The sequence below is a fragment of the Cydia fagiglandana genome, chromosome 19 (assembly GCF_963556715.1).
Source record: "Cydia fagiglandana chromosome 19, ilCydFagi1.1, whole genome shotgun sequence".
In the NCBI taxonomy this organism is placed as follows: domain Eukaryota; kingdom Metazoa; phylum Arthropoda; class Insecta; order Lepidoptera; family Tortricidae; genus Cydia; species Cydia fagiglandana.
This window is the reverse complement of record NC_085950.1, coordinates 13,530,150-13,550,746: the sequence shown is the minus strand read 5'-3', so window position 1 is coordinate 13,550,746 and position 20,597 is coordinate 13,530,150. Positions and strand designations below refer to the sequence as shown.

The following is a 20,597-nucleotide window of genomic DNA, read 5'->3' as shown; positions in this document are numbered from 1 at the left end:
TATATAAGGAATAGAGTTCTACAGTATTGTCATAAGACTCTAGGACAAAAAGAATTCAACACTATTCTCTACATAGCTTGATTTAAAATACATCGACAATGCTGCAAAAATATCGATGATAAGATAAACACGTTTATTTAAACGCATTGTGAAATCGATTGCTGTCATGTAAACAGGTGTAAACAAGTGTAAATAATTTTAAAAATGTCAAATTCATCCGAAAGTGATAGTAATGTTCATCACAGTGACAGTGAAGAGCTCGTGAGAACCAACAGAATAAGAAGAAATAAATATAGGTCTAACTTCAGGTTAATACAACAACCGAACAAAGAAACAAAAGATGAACAGTGGAAAATTCAAATTGTTGATTCAAGTGAAAACGGAAATGACGTTACAGTGCAAGATGGGATGATGAAAGCACCGCCTACTATCACGACTCCGGAAGCTGAAAACGTACCTTTATCTGAAGAGAAACCCGAAGAGGAAGATAAAGGAACAGAAAACGAATATTCAAGCCCTGAAGAGTTGATCTACAACACCAGAGCGTTACCTAAACACAGCCCGACGTATGAATTGGAAAAATTTGAAAAGAATGCTATGATCATCTTTAACCAAGAGAGCATTGACGGATATAGAAAAAGATTAGGGACAGAGAAAGATGTGGAGGCTTTAGACACTACGTTCAAGAAATTTGGATTTGAAGTGACAGAAAGAAAAGATCTAACTAAAGCAGATCTATTTAGTGAACTCGAAGCATGTAGGTATTTTATTTAACATTGAAGTATTTAAGTATAACTAAGTAGTATAAGTACCTACTACTATACTAATAAGCTATAATTTGGTCATCTGGCCGACATTTTGCCTTTATTGTGATCGCACACCCTTACAGATTTCTACCCCTGAGAGTACATATGAAGTTTGAATTTCGTAAAATTTACTAGCTATACATAGGCCCGGTGTGTAGGTAATTAAGAACCGTCAAACGAATGGGGAAGGCAACTGTTAATTTGAGTCTAAAACGTCTTAAGAGGGTTCCGTAGACAACTAGGAACCCTTATAGTTTCGCCATATCCGTCTGTCTGTTCGTCCGAGGAATGCAATTTGGCATGGATATAATTATGAATCAAACATGGTAGGTAAATATGTGACGGTTAACAATGTTTAGAATAACGGGAAGTGGGTATAATTTAGGCTGCAAGATTTGATTAAGTACCTACACGCAGACAACGGGACAGGTGAAATAAAAAAAATCTCTTGAACATATACCATTATCGAGAGCGCCACCTACTTTTAGTTTTTATCGGCCTTCCCCATAAATCATTGAAATGAACTGACTCATTGGGAAATCCCCCGTATGACCTAATTCGGTAAGTTCTGTTGGTGGCATCTGATACCCGATAAGTTATCAGTGGGGGTCAAAGATACTTGTATCTGCAAACCTTATAATCAATTCCCTCTGGGCGTTGGAGGCCTTGGTCACGTTTTTTTTGTCGTTTATGTTTTTAGTATTACATATCTACATATGTACATGTAATTACACATGATATATGTTTATGCTTATTGATCTTATCATTTCAGTCAGCAACACAGACTTCACCGACTACGGTTGCATCGCGGTGGCGATCCTGACGCACGGCTCGAAGCAGGGGCTGCTGCGGGCTCGCGACGCGCCCTACTGCGAGATGGAGCTGCTTAATCTCTTCATGGACAAGCCCATGCTCGTGTCCAAGCCGATCCTCTTCATCATCCAGGTTAGCCATGTCAGATCCTAAATTATTCTTTTGTAAACAGAAACGGCCGCTGTCTCGCCCGAAACAGTGAATTTTTCGACTTTTCATTTATTTCTAAGCTTCATGTCAGATTCTGACGAGAAACGGGCTCATGGTACGCGATGTGCCTTGCCAAGAAATGAAGCTGCTGGACAAACCGATGCTTGTGTCCAAGCCGATCATCTTCATTATCCAGGTTGGTGATGTCAGATCCTGAAGAGGAACGGGTTAAGGGCACAAGAAACGGGCTGCTGCGCGCTCGCGACGCACCCAACTGTTAGATGAAACTGCTCAACCGCTTAATGGACAAGCCCATGCTCATGTCCCAGCTGATCCTGTTTATCCTTCAGGTTGTTTGTGTCCGATCCTGACGAGAAACGGGCTGCAATGACTTTAACTCTTCACTAGTATTAACTATCCGTCTGATAAGTAACTATAAATTGACCGGCCTATAATTAATCCTAGGCTTATTTCTACGTTACGCTTATAGTAGAAGAGCCGGCCGCAAATTTTCTAACCGACTTGATACCACGATGAAATGCACAATGGTTTCCCATAAAAGTGATGCTAAGTCCGAATTCGATAGTCTGCCACGGCGGAACTTGCCGAAAGTACGAAAAAGAAGGCCACTTCCGGTGCGAAAGAAGGGGGCTGATTTAACCCATCTGATACCGAAATAATAGTTATGGCAGCAGTTAGAAATTTACATGTAGACACATAAAAGCGAAGTCTGCCAGTATTTTTTTTGCCGGAAGTGCTTGGCAGACGCTCTCAAAGGTGGCCAACGGGACCCCTAATTTAACCCATCTGATACCACCATGAAACCAATTCCAGTCGGTAGGTATGAACCCTCATGTCAGGAATATATAAGTCTGCCAAGGCTTTTCCTGCCGAAACACCTTGGCAGACGAGATTATGTAAGCAAGGTCGGCATCGGTTACCCTACACTAACCCATCTGATACCACCATGAAACCAATTCCAGTCGGTAGGTACGAACCCCCATTTTAGGAATATATAAGTCTGCCAAGGTTTTTCCTGCCGAAACACCTTGGCAGACGAGATTATAAACAAGATGACCATCGGTTACCGTACACTAACCCATCTGATACCGCCATGAAACCAATTCCAGTCGGTAGGTATGAACCCTCATTTCAGGAATATATAAGTCTGCCAAGGCTTTTCCTGCCGTAACACCACGGCAGACGAGATTATGTAAGCAAGGTCGGCATCGGTTACCCTACACTAACCCATCTGATACCACCATGAAACCAATTCCAGTAGGTAGGTATGAACCCCCATTTTAGAAATATATAAGTCTGCCAAGGTTTTTCCTGCCGAAACACCTTGGCAGACGAGATTATAAGCAAGATGACCATCGGTTACCGTACAGTAACCCATCTGATACCACCATGAAACCAATTCTAGTCGGTAGGTATGAACCCTCATTTCAGGAATTTATAAGTCTGCCAAGGCCTTTCCTGCCGAAACACCTTGACAGACGAGATTATGTAAGCAGGATCCACATATGAGGGATCCGTATTTTGGGATTATACAGATTACGGACATTATTAATAGCTGTAGGCTTATTTATTACTTTATGCTTATACATATTTGTATATAATTATGTTACTAATAAAATATATTTATAATTTATTAAACCTAAACTTAATACATTGGGAATTCATTACCTGCTTACGGCAGTAGTAGGGATAAGTGGGTGAGTTCTGGCTCACTGAGCCAGGCCAACAGTCCCTCCCCCTTTTTTCCCTTGTTGAGGCCCTGCAACCTTGCCTTGAACACAAACTAATGTCATTGTAGCTCGAATCTAACCTAATCTATTTTTATTGCTTTTAGATTATTTCAATTTACTTTTGCAAAGTTAAAGGTTGAAATCTCTATTTCGCAAAATGGAATTTTAATGTGACTTTAATGTATGTGCAGTTTACTTAGTAATTGGGTTTAAAGATATAAAAACACACATTTTATTTCCTATCCTAAGTTTATTCAAATAATATTCTGAACATATATAGTAATTAGACTGGTCATATATTTTATAAAATCGATTTCGACTGGCAAAGCATATTACTTTTTGGCAACCGGGTTTTTTTAACCTAATTAGACCCCGCTGAATCCTAATTTGCCGGTTGCTCGATCGAAATCTTGACCGGAAGTGAGATATTTGACATTAAAGGTCCCTTTTATTCGTTTTTCGTAAATACTCTTGAACGGTGGCACATAGCAAAAAATGTTCTATTACATAAGTATTCTGCATAAAATTGCCTACAAGAAAGATTCAGTACAATTTTTCGCTAGGATCAATATTCAAAGAGATTTTAACGTGGGAAATTTAATTATAATCACTTCTAAGGTCCCGTTTTTTAGGTTTTCGTAAATAACTCATAAACGGTGGCCAATATCAAAAAATGTTGTAAGACGTTAATAATCTACAAAATTTTGAACAAAAAAGATTCAGTACACTTTTTGCAGGGATCAATATTTAAAAAGATAATAAAGAGGGAAAGTTCATCATCATCATCATCATCTCAGCCATAAGACGTCCACTGCTGAACATAGGCCTCCCCCTTGGACCTCCATACGTGCCGGTTGGAAGCGACCCGCATCCAGCGTCTTCCGGCGACCTTAACAAGATCGTCTGTCCATCTTGTGAGGGAAAGAGGGAAAGTTAATTATAATAAATTCTAAGGTTCCTTGTTTTTATTTTTTCGTTAATAATTTGAAAAGTATGACTCATAGCAAAAAAAAAATCTTATACATAAATAATAAACGTAAAATTTCCTACAAGAAACATGCAGAACACTTTTCGCTAGGATCAATATTTAAAAAGACAACGCAGCGGGTAAGTTCATTATCATCATCATCATCATCTCAGCCTATATACGTCCCACTGCTGGGCACAGGCCTCCTCTCGAGCGCGAGAGGGCTTGGGCTATAGTCCCCACGCTAGCCCAATGCGGATTGGGGACTTCACATACACCTTTGAATTTCTTCGCAGATGTATGCAGGTTTCCTCACGATGTTTTCCTTCACCGAAAAGCGACAGGTAAATATCAAATGATATTTCGTACATAAGTTCCGAAAAACTCATTGGTACGAGCCGGGGTTTGAACCCGCGACCTCCGGATTGCAAGTCGCACGCTCTTACCGCTAGGCCACCAGCGCATCCGCTAGGCCACCAGCGCAAGTTCATTATAATCAATTTTAAAGTCTGGACATCTCGAAGGCCTTTGACAGGGTTTGGCACGCAAGTCTCCTTAGCAAGCTTCCTGCATACGGCATCCCTGCTGACTTTTGTAGCTGGCTATCTGATTTCTTGAGTGAACGGTCGATCAGAGTAGTTATTGATGGCTGCTCTTCGGACCTCATGGCCATTGACGCCGGTGTTCCTCAGGGGTCTGTTCTCTCCGCAACCCTTTTCCTGCTCCACATTAACGACATGCTGCAACCCAGCATTGTAGGTTATGCAGATGACAGTACGGTTGTTGAGAGATATTTGGCTAGTGCAGGGGACAGCAGGGAGGATATACGTTCACAGAGAGAGGCCATGGTTGAGCGAATGAACTTGACCCTTAGTCTCGTTTCCCAGTGGGGTGATGACAATCTGGTCACGTTCAATGCCTCCAAAACGCAGACGTGTCTATTTTCCGCAAAACGGAGTCCATTCGACCTGACTCCTTCTTTCCGGGGTGCATCTGTACCTATTGCCGACAGCCTGGAACTCCTCGGCGTGGAGCTGAGTTCAGTCCTCAGCTTCGGCAGCTTCATTGAGTCTAAAGCACAAACTGCGGCCAGAAAGCTGGGCGTCCTAAATAAGGTGAAGCGATACTTCACAGCTTCTAACACTTTACAAAGCTCAAGTCCGGTCGTGTATGGAGTATTGCAGCCACCTGTGGGATGGCTCAGCTAAATACCAACTCGCCGCTTTGGACTCAGTGGAGCGCAGAGCCAGGAGGATGATTGGCGACAAGAAGCTAACGGCTAAGCTTCAGTCTTTGGCCCATCGGCGGAAAGTCGCCAGCCTGTCGGTATTCTACAGGCTGCACTTCGGGGAGTGTGCCCAAGAGCTACACGAGCTTATTCCACCGTCCCCATTCTACCATCGGACTTTTAGACGCACGGCCGGTTTCCATCCTTACATGGTAGATATTCCACCAATTCGCACGAAGCGCTTTGCTTCTACTTTCCTTATGCGCACTGCCAAGGAATGGAATTCCCTGCCGGCGTCTATATTTCCGTGTTCTTATAACCCGGCAACCTTCAAATCAAGAGTGAACAGGCACCTTCTGGGCGAGCTCGCTCCATCGTAGGCCACGTCTACGCCTCGGCTAGTCTGTGGCCATGAGTAAGCCCATTCATAATATATAAAAAAAGTCCCTTTTTAGTTTTTTGTAAATAACTCGTAAACGGTGTCCCATAGCGAAATAGGTTTTTAAGAATAAATTATCTACATAAAATTTCCTCCAAAAACATCTAGAACACTTTTCTCTAGGATCAATATTTCAAGCGATATTAAAGGAAGAAAGTTAATTACAATCAGTTCACATGTCACTTTTTTTTAGTTTTTCGTAAATAACTCGTAAACGGTGGCCCGTTGCAAAACAATATTCTACATAAATATTAAACATAAAATTGTCCACAAAAAAGGTTCTGTACACTTTTTCGCTACGATCAATATTTAAAGAGATATTAAAGGGGGTAAGTTAATTATAATCAATTTCCAGGTCCCTATTTTTAGGATTTCGCAAATGACTCGTAAAATAAGGCTCATAGCAAAATAAGTTCTTAATGTTCTTGTAAATAAATAATCGATATAAAATTTTCTACGAAAGACATATGGAACACTTTTCTCTTTTTAGGGTTCCGTACCTCAAAATGAATAAAAACCGGCCAAGCGCGAGTCGGACTCGCGTTGCAAGGGTTCCGTACATTACCCAATTTTTAACAGTGTATTTTATATATGTGAAACGCGAGTGAATTGCCTTTAAAAAACCTGTAGGGATCGGTTCAAAAACTATAAGTAATGTCCGACTCGCGCTTGACTGCATAATTCTAATAGGTTTTCCTGTCATCTATAGATTCTATTCTGTGTATCTTTTCAAAATTTTAGACCCAGTAGTTTCGGAGATAAAGCCCCCTTCCCCAAAATTAAACATTAAAATACAAAAAAATACCCCCCCCCCCTTTATCTCCGAAACTACTGGGTCTAAATTTTGAAAATAAAATAAAATAGTTCTTTACCTATATAGACGTAAACCTAAAAATAGGGACCTGGAAATTGATTATAATTAACTTACCCCCTTTAATACCTCTTTAAATATTGATCGTAGCGAAAAAGTGTACAGAACTTTTTTTGTGGACAATTTTATGTTTAATATTTATGTAGAATATTGTTTTGCAACGGGCCACCGTTTACGAGTTATTTACGAAAAACTAAAAAAAAGTGACATGTGAACTGATTGTAATTAACTTTCTTCCTTTAATATCGCTTGAAATATTGATCCTAGAGAAAAGTGTTCCAGATGTTTTTTGGAGGAAATTTTATGTAGATAATTTATTCTTAAAAACCTATTTCGCTGTGGGACACCGTTTACGAGTTATTTACAAAAAGCTAAAAAGGGACTTTAAAATTGATTATAATTAACTTACCCGCTGCTTTGTCTTTTTAAATATTGATCCTAGCGAAAAGTGTTCTGCATGTTTCTTGTAGGAAATTTTACGTTTATTATTTATGTATAAGATTTTTTTTGCTATGAGTCATACTTTTCAAATTATTAACGAAAAAATAAAAACAAGGAACCTTAGAATTTAGTATAATTAACTTTCCCTCTTTATTATCTTTTTAAATATTGATCCCTGCCAAAAGTGTACTGAATCTTTTTTGTTCAAAATTTTGTGTAGATTATTAACGTCTAATAACATTTTTTGATATTGGCCACCGTTTATGAGTTATTTACGAAAACCTAAAAAACGGGACCTTAGAAGTGATTATAATTAAATTTCCCGCGTTAAAATCTCTTTTAATATTGATCCTAGCGAAAAATTGTACTGAATCTTTCTTGTAGGCAATTTTATGCATATTACTTATGTAATAGAACATTTTTTGCTATGCACCACCGTTTAAGAGTTATTTACGAAAAACGAAAAAAACGGACCTTTAAAATCAAATATCTCACTTCCGGTCAAGATTTCGATCGAGCAACCGGCAAATTCAGATTCAGCGGGGTCTAATTAGGTTAAAAAACCCGGTTGCCAAAAAGTAATATGATTTGCCAGTCGCATCAAGAAGGAGAGCGATTTTGAATTTTTTTGTCTAGTCTAAATATCATAACTTATTCTGTGTACAGTGGAGAAAACGAATGAAATCATGCAATTTGATTTTGCTATTTTTAAATAAAGAATAACTAAACAGTATTTTCCACAGTTGTTGGTAATGATACCATCTCTTACAATTTCTCTTCATGAACATTTTGTGATACCTAACCTTCCAGTTTTCGCCCGAATTAATCAAAAAATTCACCAACTCCATTTACACCAACCAAATAGAAAACGGGTCCGTGTCCAAATTCGCGATCTCGAGTCCGGGTCCGCGTCCGGGTCCAGGTTCAGGTAGAAGTCGAATTCAAAATCTTGCTTGTTTTGCCAGTGCCGCCAGTGGGGTAACTTGCTTAACAATCAATTAGAAAAAGACAAGTCGTCGAGGAGTTCCGTTCTGATCACCATCAGTAATACCACTTCATCAAATGCCACTGTTCTTAATGTAAATCCTTGTTTGCCTGATGAAAATACAAGAGTCACTATACAATGCCATTAAGATTTGTAGAGTTCCCTCGATTCCTTATGGATCCCATCATCAGAACTTGAGCTTCACGATAATATGACTTAAAAATCTAACGTGCTTAACAAACATAACGAAGAGGACAAATCCCCAAACATGAGCTATGCGTCGTTGAAGAGTTCCATTCTGATCATCATCAGCAGTTTCACTTCATCAAATGTCACAATTCTGAATGTAAATGCTTGGTTTGTTTAAAATACACCAGTATCACTATATGTTAGGGTGGTTCAAAAAACATTTTTTTTCCTAAGGGGCACCCCCTTATTTTGTTACACTTATTATGTTGATAAAATACACCAAGTTTCTTAATTTATCTCAACTATACTTCGTTTTTTTTTAGCATTAGAAATTAGGTAAACAATCTTGATGTGTCTTTTAATTGAAAAACACATTTTAAAAATAAGTTACGGCAAATACACTAGCGTGCAAAAGTATTGCATCACTTTGCATTTTTTCGTCCGCACCCAATATCTTTGTAATTCTAGAGCCGATTCTGAAAATTTTGGTATCAACTGAAAGCTTATAATCTAACGCATTAGAAATTTAATGAAATTTCAAATCTGAAGACTAAAAAAAAATCAGAAACTGAAAGTAGCGACATAATGGTCGAGAAATAAATTTGGGAAAGTTAAGAATAAAAGTCATTTATCTAATACAAAATAAATTATTATTATTAAATTAATACCTGGTGTTGCCACCCCTAGCCCTCCTCACACAAATCTAGCGGTTTTTCATAGACCTAATTAATTTTCTAATGAAATCTTGTGGAATAGCGTCCCACTCCTCCAGCAAGGCTCCCTTCAGCTCCTCAACATTGGCCGGGGCAGGATTCCGCTTCCGAATCCTCCTTTTCAGGTAGTCCCACACGTGTTCAATGGGGTTAAGGTCCGGACTCATCGCTGGCCAGTCCATGGTGTCGATGCCCACTTCGAGAAGGTAGGCTGCGGTGGCCCTAGCGGTATGACACGGGCATTATCCTGCATTAGGATGAACCCCTCATCAAAAATACCGGCATAAGGAACAACATGTTCCTCCAGGATGTCAGTAATGTATTTTGCAGCGGTCAATCCACCGCCACGGCCCCCGCCAGGCACGAAAACCAGCTCTGTTCGCGCGTCGTAGGAAACGCCGCCCCAGAACATCACGGATCCACCGCCATAGGCGACCCTTTCGGAGAAGCAACATTGGGCGAACCGTTCTTCTGGCCTTCTGTAGACTCTTCCTCTTCGGTCACATCCATTCAAACATATTCTGCACTCGTCCGAGAAGAGAACTGGGGTCCATTGCTCAATGGTCCAGTCCATATGATTTTCTGCAAACTATCTTCGGGCTGTACGGTGTCGCGCCAGCAATCTGGGCCCTGTTGCAGGCCTCCTGGGTGTCAAGTTCGCTTTCTTGAGTCTTCTTCTTATTGTCCACTCACTGGCAGCCACTCCTCGTATCTCACGCAAACGCTGCTGGATGGCAACGCTTGTCAGGTGTCGATCTCGGAGAGATGTTGTGACAATGAAGCGGTCGTCCCTCTCTGATGTACACTTTTTGCGGCCGCTTCTTGGTCTTGAAGTAAAGGATCCAGTCCGTTGGAACCTCTGGTAAACTCTGCAAACTGTAGATTGACTTAAATTCAGCGTGGCAGCTACTGAACGTTGGCTATGCCCCTCTTGCAGGAGCTGGACTTCAGCTTCAGTGGTTTCCATTTTTCACAGGTCTTCTTCACGGGAAAATATGCGGAGATGTGTACCGGTCAACTTTTGATAAGTGACTGATAACAACCCCTCCCCTACCCCCCGTTTTATAGGGGACAAGGGTAGCGCAACTCGTGCGCGTGATAACGCGAAACCGCTCACAAATCGGGAAAATGTAGGGCTTGCATTCCGGAATTCCGGAATTTCGAAATTCCGGAATCTCGGACAAATTTTCCGATATTACAATTCCGGAATTGATACAACTGAATATCGAAAATTCCGGAATTGGATTTAAGTACTTCTTTCAGGTTTTAATTCGTTTATTATTGAAAATTGTTAAGAAACTACCCTATACTATACTGGTGTTTTTTGTTGTTAATAAGTGCCTCTTAGTCATTCAGTGAACTATAGTATAGGTATATTTTACTTTTCCGTTTGTGCGTATAGCAGTGGGACAATATGGGCTCGTAAAAAAAAAGCAAAGCGATGTACTTGCTTAGAATAGTCAGAATAGTCTGAATCCTACATAAGCGAATTATAAGAATTTAAATTTAAAAATATTTAGACATTTTATTTTCGACTCAGATAGAAGGTTTTCTCTATCAACGATTTCGGATCCTGTAGAAGCATATAATATACATATTATATTCTGAATCATAATTGGGAAATAGGAAGGAAAAAGCCAAACTTCGACCTTCAACTTCTTAAACAACATCACTACGTACTATGTTAGGAAGAATAGGAAGCTGTTATATTTAACTATTTTATTATAAAATTATGCATCGAATGGTATCATAGAAGTGAATAAAAGTAACCATTTTTATAAGGTGGTATAAAATAAGAGGTAAAAACGTATGTGTAGTATTTCAAATTAAATTTCTCTTAAACAATACTAACTTTAATAAACGTAAATTATCAAAATTTCACATTTTTTATTGTTTTTTACTCAAAAATTAATAAAATTACTATAAACCCTAATTCTGGAACCAGTTCCGGAATTCCGGAACCAGTTCCGAAATTCCGAAACCAGTTCCGGAATTCCGGAATTGGAACCCAATATCGAAAATCAGTTCCGGAATTGGAAACCATTCGATATTGCAAGCCCTAAATAAGAACTGTTGAAACTTGGTAAGTAGATGTATTCTGTAAACCGCATTAAGATTTCAACACAAAAATAGAAAAAAAAACCAATAAATTATGGGGGTCCCCCATACTTAGAACTGAAACTTAAAATGTGAGGCGATCCGTCTGCTCGTTTGCCTCCTATTTCATAAAAAAAAAAATGTCTTTTTCATTAAACCCATACGTGTGGGGTATCTATGGATAGGTCTTCAAAAATGATACAATACAATACAATACTCTTCATTGGACGCCTCAAATACACTTAGTTTACAATAAATGGACAATAACATAAACAAAGACAATAGAGGTAACAACAGGCGGTCTTATCGCTTATGATATTGAGGTTTCTAATATCATTTATTTCTAAACTGAATAGTTTGAGCGAGAGACACTTCCAAAGTGGTAAAATGTGTGCACCCTCCCCTCCCCCTTTAACTTCTAAAATAAATTTAACTTCGCACTGAATGATGACATCGTACGCCGTACGACGTACGGGGCTTAAAGCCCCCGTAACGCAGTGAACGTGTTAAAGTCACATTAAAATTCCATTTTTTGAAATAGAGATTTCAACATTTAACTTTGCAAAAGTAGATAATTGAAATATTCTAAAAGCAATAAAAATAGATTAGGTTAGATTCGAGCTACAATGACATTAGTTTGTGTTCAAGGCAAGGTTGCAGGGCCTCAACAAGGGAAAAAAGGGGGAGGGACTGTTGGCCTGGCTCAGTGAGCCAGAACTCACCCACTTATCCCTACTACTGCCGTAAGCAGGTAATGAATTCCCAATGTATTAAGTTTAGGTTTAATAAATTATAAATATATTTTATTAGTAACATAATTATATACAAATATGTATAAGCATAAAGTAATAAATAAGCCTACAGCTATTAATAATGTCCGTAATCTGTATAATCCCAAAATACGGATCCCTCGTATGTGGATGCTGCTTACATAATCTCGTCTGTCAAGGTGTTTCGGCAGGAAAGGCCTTGGCAGACTTATAAATTCCTGAAATGAGGGTTCATACCTACCGACTAGAATTGGTTTCATGGTGGTATCAGATGGGTTACTGTACGGTAACCGATGGTCATCTTGCTTATAATCTCGTCTGCCAAGGTGTTTCGGCAGGAAAAACCTTGGCAGACTTATATATTTCTAAAATGGGGGTTCATACCTACCGACTGGAATTGGTTTCATGGTGGTATCAGATGGGTTAGTGTAGGGTAACCGATGCCGACCTTGCTTACATAATCTCGTCTGCCGTGGTGTTACGGCAGGAAAAGCCTTGGCAGACTTATATATTCCTGAAATGAGGGTTCATACCTACCGACTGGAATTGGTTTCATGGCGGTATCAGATGGGTTAGTGTACGGTAACCGATGGTCATCTTGTTTATAATCTCGTCTGCCAAGGTGTTTCGGCAGGAAAAACCTTGGCAGACTTATATATTCCTAAAATGGGGGTTCGTACCTACCGACTGGAATTGGTTTCATGGTGGTATCAGATGGGTTAGTGTAGGGTAACCGATGCCGACCTTGCTTACATAATCTCGTCTGCCAAGGTGTTTCGGCAGGAAAAGCCTTGGCAGACTTATATATTCCTGACATGAGGGTTCATACCTACCGACTGGAATTGGTTTCATGGTGGTATCAGATGGGTTAAATTAGGGGTCCCGTTGGCCACCTTTGAGAGCGTCTGCCAAGCACTTCCGGCAAAAAAAATACTGGCAGACTTCGCTTTTATGTGTCTACATGTAAATTTCTAACTGCTGCCATAACTATTATTTCGGTATCAGATGGGTTAAATCAGCCCCCTTTTTTCGCACCGGAAGTGGCCTTCTTTTTCGTACTTTCGGCAAGTTCCGCCGTGGCAGACTATCGAATTCGGACTTAGCATCACTTTTATGGGAAACCATTGTGCATTTCATCGTGGTATCAAGTCGGTTAGAAAATTTGCGGCCGGCTCTTCTACTATTACGCTACGTTACTTTTGATGTATTCTGGTATTTTACTGTCGTTTTGGCCTAAGCTAAGTTTGCACCGACCACCGACCTGGCGGACTATGTATGTATGTGTAGAGCCATGAGAAAACAAAGTTTGGTCAGACTTTAATACATCTATTGCTACACTTGAACAATTTGACCGTTTTAAATGTAAAGTGTCATTCTATGGAACTTGCTAATTATGTAAACAAACCATACTGAAGTCATCATTCAGTGACAGTTTCAATATGGCGGTTTGTTTACAAAGTTAGCAAGTTCTATAAAATGACACTTTAGTAGTTTTAAATGTGTAACGAATGTAGCAAAGGTTCTTAATCAAGTTACTGTCCAGGCGTGCCGCGGTACGAAGCAGACTGCAGGCGTGGCGGTCCATACGGCCGGCCGCGTGCGGCGCGACCTGGACGAGGAGGTGGAGCCCTATACCCTGCCAGTGGAGTCCGACATGCTCATACTGCACAGCTCTTATGTCGGCAAACCTTCACATAGGTGAGCATAGGTTGACAGAACATTTTAATAACAGGATATATGAATTAGGTCTACGGATATGATGGTCGTTCTTGTGTACGTGTCAGCGTGATAAAACGTCCGTCACTTTCTATGCCGCGGTGTTAAAAAGTGACAGTTATTGTATCACGTGGATTAAACCATCCATTATTATGGATGTATTATTATGGGTGTACTCGTATTCGCCGGCTGGATTAGATATGGATCTGATCTGTCAGTGTCAAAAGCAGGGACTGAAAAGGTACCTTTAAAAACGGTTTTGACCGGTCTTTTGAAAAGGTACCCGACCGTTAAAAGTAGCATTTCGGTACCAATATCAATCGGTACCCGTATCCAAACAAGCTTCCGTTCAAACGGTACCGTTAAATAAAAGTACCTTTACGTGTTTTGTTTATAGGTATCCGACCGTTAAACTGGCATTCCATATTGATATCAATACTTTAGGTATCCAAATAAGCTTTAGTCCAAACGGTACCGTTAAATAAAAGTACCTATACGGATATGTTCAAAAGGTATCCGACCGTTTAAATAGCATTCAGGTAATGGTATCAATAATTTAGATATCCAAACAAGCTTTAGTCCCAACGGTACCGTTAAATAAAAGCTTACCTCCAAACGGTACCTTTAAATAAAAAAACCTTATCGCGTTTGACCTGATACCCTAATTCTAACCGGTCACTCGCGAGAGCGGGGAGGTAACGCGTGTCTCACTTATATTGTATGGAATCAAAAAAATACAGTTGCCTAAGGACTTCGAAGCAGACCTGGACCTGGACCTGCAAACCCGACTATTTTGGAATCCAAGATGTATGCCGTGCACTTTGTCACAAAAATCGTCATGGGTGTCGTCAATCATGTAACTAAATTCGCCTAAACTTCGTGTTTAGGCTCGTTTGATTCGTCTCGACAAGATCTTTGACATTATGTGATACTCAGGGTCTGATGATGGAGCTGGAAGGTGGTCACCAGTACCAATCAACCATGCAACTAAACCACTTCGTGTTTAGGCTCGTTTGATTCGTCTCGACAAGATCTTTGATACTAGGTCATACTCAGGGTCTGATGATCGAGCTGGAAGGTGGTCACCAGTACCAATCAACCATGCAACTAAACCACTTCGTGTTTAGGCTCGTTTGATTCGTCTCGACAAGATCTTTGATACTAGGTCATACTCAGGGTCTGATGATGGAGCTGGAAGGTGGTCACCAGTACCAATCAACCATGCAACTAAACCACTTCGTGTTTAGGCTCGTTTGATTCGTCTCAACAAGATCTTTGACACTACTAGGTCATACTCAGGGTCTGATGATGGAGCTGGAAGGTGGTCACCAGTACCAATCAACCATGCAACTAAACCACTTCGTGTTTAGGCTCGTTTGATTCGTCTCAACAAGATCTTTGACACTAGGTCATATTCAGGGTCTGATGATGGAGCTGACTGACTTTATAGAGTAAGAAGTAAGTTAGGACTTACAAAGTAAAATTCTTGGTACCTACTACGGGATCTGATAACTTTCGAGTGTAAAAGCTTTATACATAATGCGCTTGGCCTTGGCAACACATCACATGAAATATGTTTGGATTTATGCATGTTTGTATTATTTTATTTGTTAGCATTGTTTCGTTTATTTATATTATTAATTGTAGTTAACCTGTACGGATATGATGGTCATTCTTGTCTACGTGACAGCGTGATAAAACGGTGTCCGTCACTTTCTATCCCATGGTGTTAAAAAGTGACAGGTGTTATATCACGTGGATAAAGATGGACCTATCGTTTATTGTTATACATTTATAATCGATTTTTATCAACTTATGGAAATGTCATATGAATCGAAACGACAGACTCGGGGCCCGATTCGGATTTTGAAATAGACATCTATTAGATATCTTTTAGACATCACCAAGATACGATAACGATATGTTTAAGATCTAACCTGTCAAATTTGACATTTGCGCGATTCTGGAGATACTCTTGAACGATTTCCTCAGGATATGACTTAAAGATCCAATTCACATCTAATAGATATCTTACGCATCTAACGTAAAAGTGACATTGGTTGCTTGAATTGCGCTGCAAAAGAGAACTAATTTATATCTAAACTATATAACGTATCTAGAATGGATCTAGTACGTGTCGTCTCTTGTGAATATCTTGAAGTTCGAATACGGCAATCGGTCACAACACTGCTTTAAAAAAAATAGGTAACTGGTAATACATGGTAAATTATTATCGTAAAATATTCAATTACTATTATGGGGCATGGCACTTATATTCTTTGCATGGCACACTGCGTCCAATTCGCACGACCCGACGTGCGAGCGGGATATCACTATAATACGCGCATAGCGTTGTCTCGCTCAAACTTCGGAGCGAAGTGCGAATCGGACGCAGTGTGCCATGCCCATATGATCTAAAAAAAACCGGGCAAGTGCGAGTCGGACTCGCGCACGAAGGGTTCCGTACCATAATGCAAAAAAAAAAACAAAAAAAAGCAAAAAAAAAAAACGGTCACCCATCCAAGTACTGACCACTCCCGACGTTGCTTAACTTTGGTCAAAAATCACGTTTGTTGTATGGGAGCCCCATTTAAATCTTTATTTTATTCTGTTTTTAGTATTTGTTGTTATAGCGGCAACAGAAATACATCATCTCTGAAAATTTCAACTGTCTAGCTATCACGGTTCGTGAGATACAGCCTGGTGACACACGGACGGACGGACGGACGGACGGACGGACGGACAGCGAAGTCTTAGTAATAGGGTCCCGTTTTACCCTTTGGGTACGGAACCCTAAAAATCAAATATGTTTAAAATTTATTATAAATATATTTTACTGATTTAAGTACTTGACAAGCCCTTATATTATTACGGAATTTTATTTATAATTTCAATGGCCATGCACGTTTACATTCTATGGGCGTTGTGATGTGATGTGTCAAATGTTTGAACTTAGAAGTAAATCTGACAAGCTATTATTCGGCTGTCCCATAGCAAAACCCAGTAAGTGCATCAGACCAAATTTTACAGAAGCGCGTAACAACATAAAATGTGACAGCCTCAAAAAATGTTTTAAATTTTAATAAAATAAATTTTCTACATGAATAACTACTTAGTAACTATTCCATGTATCAACATCAATATTATATAATAATATTGTATTTATACACGTTTATACCCCTTACTAACTTTGAAAACGTGAGCACCGATGTTTTGTGTTACATATTCCCACTCCAATACCTAGTAGGTAAGTGCTCGTTTTAGGTGTGAACCTGGTGTATCACTTATCAATATTCAAGACATTTCGGGGTTTTTCCCACTAGTTACCACCAAGTTGTTACCAGTACCTTCCTAGATTTTGTTAAACCGTCACTACACATGCTACTTACTAGGTTTGAAGGTGTCAAAATCTCCGTTATTTATGCCGATTTTTGAGCAGGTGTCTTTGTAATCGGGTGAGGACTTACTAGGTGGGTCCAAATTAGCGTTAAAAATTTCTGGAAAAATCGCGTTTCTTTCCAAACGGCTCGTTTTTTTCGCATTTTTACGGAAAAAACCATGAGATTTACCGCTTCAATTTTTCCGAATAAAACGAAAAAAGCGACTGAAACAGGTTTCAATCGGTTATTTTTCTCAATACTGGTCACATTTGACATCGGATCGGTGTCAGTGTCAGTTCAGTTCAGTTGTCACAGTTGTGTCATTACGCTTATCAGTCGGTTGGTTTTTTTCTTTAAAAATCCGAAACAAACGGACAAAAACGAAAATTTAATAAATTCTCGAACAAAACATTTGATTTTTCCGGCATTTTCAACGCTAGTCCAAATAACATAAAAACAAATTTTGAGAAATTTGTCATTTACTAGGTTTTGATATGGAACAGCCGTATTGTGCGGTTTGTTTTTCGGTCGGGTACCCTTACCTACTTCAAACGGTTAGCCTTAACGGTACCGTTTCAAAAAGGTACCTGTTAAATTCTATTTGTTCGGGTACCGTTACTGTTGGATACCTATTCAATTGATACCTTTATTTTAGGTACTGGTATTTTTCCGTTTTATTCGGGTACCATTACTGTTGGGTACCTATTCAATTGATACTTTTATTTTAGGTACTGATATTTTGCCGTTTTATTCGGGTACCGTTACTGTTGGGTACCTATTCAATTGATACCTTTATTTTAGGTACTGGTATTTTGCCGTTTTATTCGGGTACCGTTACTGTTGGGTACCTATTCAATTGATACCTTTATTTTAGGTACTGGTATTTTGCCGTTTTATTCGGGTACCATTACTGTTGGGTACCTATTCAATTGATACCTTTATTTTAGGTTACCGGTCTTTTGCGGTTTTTCAGTCCTTGGTCAAAAGTTACGCCTGTAAGTTTGGGTAAAAGGAATGTTGGTGTGAGTTAATACCTACTCACAATAACCACTATTAGCTTTATCGTACTAAAATCAGAAGGTGATGGGTGTTGTAACACTTTTACTGCATAGGTACACTAGATCACAGAAAACTCTATCTCAAAATAGACAGTAATTTTTATCGCGATTGCGGGTTTAGTTCCACATTCAAAGTGTTTAGAATAAACGTGCCTGAGCTATATTTTCCCTTTCAATTCACAGAACTAAGGGTTGAAAATAGGACCTATGATAATTTCGCTAGTTACTGCTCGACACAAATTGTCAACATAACTGCCTTAAATTTCAGAAACGAACTCCACGGCTCCTGGTTCATACAATCCCTCTGCAGCAAGATAGACGATATGGCCGACTCCCACGATTTCGAGTCCATACTGACCGAAGTCAAGCGAGAGGTCGCCATAGACCGCCACCACAACGAATACAACCGGAGGACGCTAGAAATGGTCACAAACAAACAAATGCCAGTCACAACTTCGACTTTAATCAGAAAGTTGTATTTGAAGAAGTTTGGAGAAGATGAAATCTCTTATAGTAAGGTGGAGACTGAGAGACAAGACTCGAGGAATGAGGTGTTGGATTGTGGGATGCCACGGACGCCATCGTTTGGACGATGCTCGTGTTTTCTATCACATTTTGAGTACATAAAGAGTTGTTTAAGGTACGCCTTCTGAACTTTCATTTGCTGTCTTCAATACTCTAATTTCTACTGATATAATCTTAAGGAACCGAGTTAATTACGTTATTATGTTGATTGAGTCCCTGCCTATGTTTGAAATTCAATCGTCTATCTGCATTGATATTGTTCTTAATTATAAGAGGTTATGGGCCTAGAAAGGAAACTCTATAGAGTTGTCATAAACATATGAGTTTAAGGAGTAATTCTACCAAGTTTGGAAGTCTTACTAAACACTGTTTTACCTGTGTGTGATTTCATTATTTAAATAATAATAAATATTTCCATTCGCTTTTTTATAAACTTCGAGACTTATTGTCATATAAAACGCTCCGTGCTTACTTCAAAGTGTCTTCTTCTTCTTCCTCGCGTCATCCCGGCATTTCGCCATGGCTCATGAGAGCCTGGGGTCCGCTTGACAACTAATCCCATGATTTAACGTAGGCACTAATTTTTACGAAAGCGACTGCCATCTGACCTTCCAACCCAGAGGGTAAACTAGGCCTTATTGGGATTAGTCCGGTTTCCTCACGATGTTTTCCTTCACCGAAAAGCGACTGGTAAATATCAAATGATATTTCGTACTTCAGTTCCGAAAAACTCATTGGTACGAGCCGGGGTTTGAACCCGCGACCTCCAGATTGCAAGTCGCACGCTCTCACCGCTAGGCCACCAGCGCTTCAAAGTGTATTATATGTAAAAGAAATTTTCTTAAAAATTTTCCAATTGTTTTTCAGGCATTATGTAGACGATAATCCCGACGACACGACAGCACAAGGGTTCCTTAACATAGCCAACACTTTCAAGAGCGACAGAGACTTCGACACCTCCAAAGAAGTGATGTTGCAGACGATGTGTAACCATTTAATAACGAACGCACAGGCATGCACGTTTTATAAATATTTGTACTTATATAAATATTGAACGTGTTAAACGAAAGTTTATACGGAGTGTGTTTTTACTGTGTTTGGGACTTGAGACGAATTTCGACCAAACCTTGTGGCCATATACTCAAAAGAAGACGTGGTTTACTCAACTGCCTACATAAGATACAATATCAAAAGTTAGCACCAGAGAATCTGTAATCGCGAAACTTCAGAAAGTAGAATAAGTCTATCTCTAACTCTGTCACTTTTATTCAGTAATAGTGATAGAGCTAGTAGAGATAAAATCTTAAATTTAAGTAGTTCGAAATAGTAGTTCGAAAACTGTGACTGAAGACAAGGTTGCCAGAGGAACCCCTCTAACAGATCTTGATCAGAAATCCAGATTCTGTGGAGTGGAAAAAGTGACCTGACTACAATGTCTGCTCTACTAATGTAAGTATGATTGTGGTTCTGACTAATTTAATCGGCCCGGGCCCTAGAAATTTAATCGTTAGAAATGCCAAATTTATAATTTTTATAAATATGTAATTCTATATAATTCTTAGCAGTTTAAATAAAATAAAATAAATTATTTGAGAAGTAGTTAATGTGTTTATATTTTCCCAAACTATTAAATAAATGGTCCCAGACCTAAATTGTCGCGTGGATTCTTAATAGCCTTCGTGTAATCGGAGTGCTTGA

At 39.3% G+C, this 20,597-nt stretch overlaps 1 protein-coding gene across 1 annotated transcript; it reads left to right on the top strand.

Annotated features, from left to right (window-relative positions):
• Positions 1 to 20,363, top strand: LOC134673710 (caspase-7-like). The gene is made up of 5 exons (XM_063531709.1): positions 1 to 757; positions 1,579 to 1,751; positions 13,764 to 13,918; positions 18,643 to 19,014; positions 19,767 to 20,363. Exons 1-5 carry the CDS (start codon positions 205 to 207, stop codon positions 19,951 to 19,953), a joined length of 1,440 nt encoding a protein of 479 aa, XP_063387779.1. The 5' UTR covers positions 1 to 204; the 3' UTR covers positions 19,954 to 20,363.
• Positions 20,364 to 20,597: the final 234 nt, after the last annotated feature.

Excerpts from the sequence above, each read along its gene's own strand:
- LOC134673710 (XM_063531709.1), top strand. The coding sequence starts at position 205 with ATGTCAAATTCATCCGAAAGTGATAGTAATGTTCATCACAGTGACAGT. Across the intron at positions 1,752-13,763 it reads CGATCCTCTTCATCATCCAG|GCGTGCCGCGGTACGAAGCA; the intron begins GTTAGCCATGTC and ends GTTACTGTCCAG. Across the intron at positions 13,919-18,642 it reads GTCGGCAAACCTTCACATAG|AAACGAACTCCACGGCTCCT; the intron begins GTGAGCATAGGT and ends CTTAAATTTCAG.